This window comes from Cibotium barometz, chromosome 38, assembly GCF_041138505.1.
Source record: "Cibotium barometz isolate CiBa-2024 chromosome 38, ASM4113850v1, whole genome shotgun sequence".
NCBI classification, from domain to species: Eukaryota; Viridiplantae; Streptophyta; class Polypodiopsida; order Cyatheales; family Cibotiaceae; genus Cibotium; species Cibotium barometz.
Window position 1 is genome coordinate 28,754,814 of NC_141083.1, and position 5,534 is coordinate 28,760,347.

The 5,534-nt window shown below is 39.0% G+C and overlaps 1 protein-coding gene across 1 annotated transcript; it reads left to right on the top strand.

The window, feature by feature from the left end:
- Nucleotides 1-2,786: 2,786 nt before the first annotated feature.
- Nucleotides 2,787-4,395, top strand: LOC147616559 (uncharacterized). Its single transcript, XM_086777632.1, has 3 exons — nucleotides 2,787-3,002; nucleotides 3,088-3,130; nucleotides 3,791-4,395. The coding sequence occupies exon 3, from the start codon at nucleotides 3,823-3,825 to the stop codon at nucleotides 4,327-4,329; it is 507 nt and encodes a 168-aa protein (XP_086633758.1). The 5' UTR covers nucleotides 2,787-3,002; nucleotides 3,088-3,130; nucleotides 3,791-3,822; the 3' UTR covers nucleotides 4,330-4,395.
- The last annotated feature ends 1,139 nt before the right edge of the window (nucleotides 4,396-5,534 follow it).

The following is a 5,534-nucleotide window of genomic DNA, read 5'->3' on the forward strand; positions in this document are numbered from 1 at the left end:
ATACAATATCAGCATTTTTAATGCCAATGCCCCCATAAAGTGACGGTTGCCAATGGATGGCATCGACGCTGGAGAGGTGTCAAATGATGGTTAACAAGGAGGAAATGAATCTATCCCTACATTCAGACCCCTCACAACATCTTCATGCGCATAAGCCCCTTAATCTTCTCTCAAGGAAAGCAGAAAAAGAGTCAAAGAAAGTAGAAGAGTTAGAGCTATCACCACATTCAAAGAATAGAACACGTAGAGCCCACATTGCCCATGCGCATGACTTGTATTATTCACTATGGGCTTCACACTTTACAAGTATATATTGCATAAATAAGCACTCATATTAGCTAGCACCTACACCAAGCCTTGTCAATCAACAACCATCTAGGTACATCTCTCGATGGGGGACCATGGTGGGTGCAAGCTTGGTCCATGGCATTGACCCATTGCCTAAATCCCCTTCAAATGTGTAGGAATCTATCACCACATTCAAAGAATAGAACACGTAGAGCCCACATTGCCCATGCGCATGACTTGTATTATTCACTATGGGCTTCACACTTTACAAGTATATATTGCATAAATAAGCACTCATATTAGCTAGCACCTACACCAAGCCTTGTCAATCAACAACCATCTAGGTACATCTCTCGATGGGGGACCATGGTGGGTGCAAGCTTGGTCCATGGCATTGACCCATTGCCTAAATCCCCTTCAAATGTGTAGGAATCTCCAAAAGTCTCAAAGAATATATACTAACACCACAAACACCTCACCATCGAAGATGCAGCCAACGAAAAAGCCCAATCTCTAGTTCCACCATGAGATTTAGGAATTATAAACTGTTACCGATTTAGGACCACCAACAAGAATAGCCGATCAAGGGCATCTTGACACAAGAACCCCCCACAAAGCAAAGGTACGAGCCCCTTCTACCACTTTACACCACATGCAGCCTCGATAAACTTACTCCCACAAGGACAAACACAAATCTATTCCAAATAGGCCCCAAAGCACATGGATTAATCTCTTGCCTACCACAAAACCTCAAATGATAACTTTATCAACACAACCTGGCAACATCTTCACCACCCAACCTTGGTGACACTAGGTCATGATCACCATTAGGGAAGGGTCTCGTTCTACTGTAAGGTGCTTTGTCATCTTACCCACATATAATGGAAGCCTTGTTTTTGTAGGAAGACACTAGATTTTATAAAGTGGCCTTATCCTATGCTCAATGACAAATAGGGAAGTCACAAACTTTGTGTATACACTTGCTTAAGGTTAAAAATAGTGGCTATGGACTATTATTATTATTATTGGCCAAGTGTCAACACTAGCCATTTGATGTTAAGTTATACACATTCATTCCCTTGTAATAAGTTATGGCCGACCAAGTGTGAACACTAGCCATTTGTATGGAAGTCACTTTGACATTAAGCAATGCACATTTATTCCCTTGTAATATATAAGTTATGGCCGACCAAGTGTGAACACTAGCCATTTGTATGTAAGTCACTTTGACATTAAGCAATGCACATTTATTCCCTTGTTATAAGTTATGGCCGACTAAGTGTAAACACTAGCCATTTGTATGTAAGCCAACCTTGACATTAAGAAATGCACATTCATTCCCTTGCAATAGAAGTCTTATGAGCTCCTCCCTCTTGTCCCTACTCGCTTACATGAATCTATTGAGGCCATATGGCTACTTGATTACTTGTAGACATGAAATTGTATTTTGAAATGAAAGAAGATTAAAATTTGGGTAGGTGATCTACACTATAGTATCTGAGTAAAGGATTAGAAAGTAGGTTGATTGCTAAGTGTTGAACGATTTTTTGTGAGCAAATAACTGCTAGGAAAGTTACATTCATTTGAATAGCCAAGTTAATCTGAGGGTGAAAGCTTGACCTTGTAATGTATAGAAGGCATGGGTGTGTACATCTTGACAACCAATTTTTGGTTTCTTCACAACCAAACTTTTTATGTCCATCAAAACGTGTTTACCAATAAGAAACTTTTTTAAGCCATGTGCTTGTTGAAATAGAATCCCCTCTTGAAATATAAGTAAGATTGAAAATTGTGTGGGTGATGAGCAAGGGTTTGAAAATAAAATATGACATGAGTATCATGTTTATGTATGTATGTGTGCATACGTATGAACACATATATACATACATACATATGCACACATATGTGTACATATGTATGTGTGCATACGTACATGCACATCTATATGTATATGCACACAATGTGCACGTGTGTGTGTGTGTGTGTGTGTGTGTGTGTGTAAATATGTGTGTATGTGTGTGGGCACGTAGATAGAGATGTATATGTTAATGTGTATATGTATGTATACAAAAACATGCATGGGTGTGCACAGAAAAACTAATATATGTGTGCGTGTTTGTGTGCACGAGCATATGTACATGTGTATATGTATCCATGCATACATGCACATGTATGTAAGAACGTGTATACATATACATACACACATACAAACACATGCATATGTACACGACATGTGCACCAAGCAAACACATACATGCGCGATGCAGCACATGTGTATGTGCACACATACACATGTACATATGAATGAGCATGTATGTGTTGTGTGCATGCATGTGTATGTACACATAAGCAGGACATATCAATATACATACATGTGTACATATGTATGTAGAAGTGCATATACATATTAAGTGTACATACATACACAGATACACTTTGTACATATGAATGTACATACATAAATGTGTGTGTGTGTGCGTGTTGGTATACTTTTGAGGTGATGAAAAGCCTGTCGCTTTCCTTTGTTTCAAACTCTGTAAGCCCTTTCAGCTGAAAGCAAGGCTAACTGCTTTTCACAAATATACGAAAAGATGGTGTTGACATTGTCATGTTCTTCTTCATAATATGCTTAATTACTTTATAATAAACACCGCGTGTGAGCGCGTTTTGAGGTTGTTGAGGGCAAAGCTTCCTCCCGAGAGATCTGGCGCAGGGTGAGCGATCCTTCTTCTCCTTTTAATAATACAGGCAAATCTGCTATTATTATTAATAATGACACAGTGGCCTTAATCTGTGCAGGTGGATGATTAATTAACAGAACCCACTGTGATCTGCAGTTGAGGTTAGATCCCCCAATGCCTTCAAACCTTGCCTGCGGATGTCTTTTTACCCAGTAAACACTGCTAAATTTTCTGTTCTTTTGCCTGCTGTGTTTTTCCCCATACATGATCATAGATGTAAACCCTAAACACTTAAACCGAAAGAAAAAACATAAACTAATTAATGAATAAGCATTTTTTACTCGTTGTAGGACCCTATTAATCATTTTACTGTGCTTATTTATGTATGTACACACACAATCATATGTACCCACATACTTAGATCGATCCATCCATGCTGTATGTATGGCTTTACAGACATTTATTGATTTATTTGTCCAGTAGCTTATTCAATATAGAATTATGTCTATGCTCATCCATATGCTCTATAATTATGTGTATTTAAAACAAATATGTAAGAAATCTACATCATGATGTGATGCCTATGGCCATGGGCAAATAGTGGATTCAACTCAAATGATTTGTCTATTAAACTAACTGAACTTACTGTCAGGATATGCATGCTTCAGGCATGCCAACAAGTTAGTGTAATTTTGAGAAATTTTTATTAATGGATAATGCTTTACATGGCCATGTGTTTTTGGAAATGCACATCTAGAGCTCATTCATTGTTTTGTAATCATCAATCTCTTGCAATCCATTTGATCTGAATTTTGATGCAGGCACAGATCACGCCGATTTCTCTCGTAGATAGATGGCCGTGCGTGCCCAAATAACTCTAAGGAATTTTTGTGAAAACGATGTGGAAAGCTTTTTAGAGTGGGCTGGAGATGACAAAGTGGCAAGCTTTTCCACATGGGATACATTTGTTTCCAAAGAAAGGGCAAGGGAATTTTTGAAGAATGTGGCAATCCCGCATCCATGGTTCAAAGCTGTTTGTCTAAACGAAAAGCCAATCGGATCAATAATCATCGTTAAAGGTAAAGGTGTGAACAGCTGCCGTGCTGAATTGGGTTTTATGAGTGCAAGAAAATTTTGGGGGAAGGGCTACACTGCAGAGGCATTGAAGGTGGCCCTATCTACAGCATTTCAGGACTTGCAAGTCCAGAGAATAGAGGCTTTGGTCTATCCCGAGAATATTGCATCGCAAAAAGTTCTCGAGCAGGCTGGTTTTGTTTGGGAGGGCATTCTGCAGAAGTACATACTGGCAAAAGGAAGAGCGCGAGACTGCATTATGTTCAGTTACTTAGCACCAGACTGATCCAATGGTGACTGCCATTACATTTGTGTCGCAATATACATGGTAAAAGAAACCCCATTTTCTTGTGTGAAGGCATGTCAATGCACTGTAATTATCACGTGGGGCACGGCAGGGTTATGTTCATGATACCTACATAAGCTTAAACAGCTGGTATTATAAGTGGTGAAGCATGCACAGTAATTTGTTTCTAAAGCAAGGTAATGTGGTATATGGCATCTTTACTCTCCATCAATTTTTGTTGTGGCTCTTGCTTGCATTTGGTAAGAGATTTTACATCAAATTCTGAGTCTTTTTTATCCTTCTACTTTTTTCACAGCTTGAGAATGAGGTCCTGTATTTTCTATGGTCAGTGACCTCCATTGTCTTCACATTGCAGGTACTTGGCTATGTGGATGCTTATTTAACTGTCATAGAAGTAGTATTTATCATTTAGCCACCTCTCCATACGAAGCAATCAACATTTGGAACATGAATTAATGGTTTTAGCAGTGTCTATTCATGGGTGAAGGTGAAGGTGTGGGGGGGTTGTTGTCTTAGGTTGATGTACATAATATTTTTTTGTATGTCCTCTGTGCTATTATTTAAACCTTTTTTTTATGTCCTCAGCTAGGTGGATGGCTTCAAGTTGTTCATAGGAGAGAGGTTCGTAGAACTTCCTAGGTCTATGTCCTACTGGGAAGTAGCCCACTTAATTTCTAGCATAAATAGATAATTAGGCTCAACACATGACATCATCATTGTTCATACTTGATTCAGCAGGAAGGATTTTGACTACCAACCTCGTGGACTCTATCCATGACTAAGAGCACCAAAATATTGACTATTAAGTCAGGAATCCAAAAAGCCCAACACCATAACACGATCTTACGAGTCCAGCAAACTATGCAAAGTCTCTACAGTACCTTGACGTACCTCAGATTGAAAGAGCTAAACTGTTGACATACACAACATAGGAAGCATTCTTACACAAGTAAAAAAGCAATTCGTCTCCCGACGCACACACCTGTCACATTGCTGCTATGTCCTACCAAGCCAGCTTTCCACCCCAGGTTGGTAAGCAGAGAATACAGTGATTTCATATTGCAATAATATATAACCCCTCTGATTCTTTGCAAAATCAGTTCTATTGCCAAAAAGGTGCTCTCTCAATTCAGCTCATATTTTTCCCTTCCTTTGAGAACGTGACAGCCCATTGTACAACCCCA

Bases quoted from the DNA above. Each gene is read 5' to 3' on its own strand.
- LOC147616559 (XM_086777632.1), top strand. From the start codon at position 3,823: ATGGCCGTGCGTGCCCAAATAACTCTAAGGAATTTTTGTGAAAACGAT.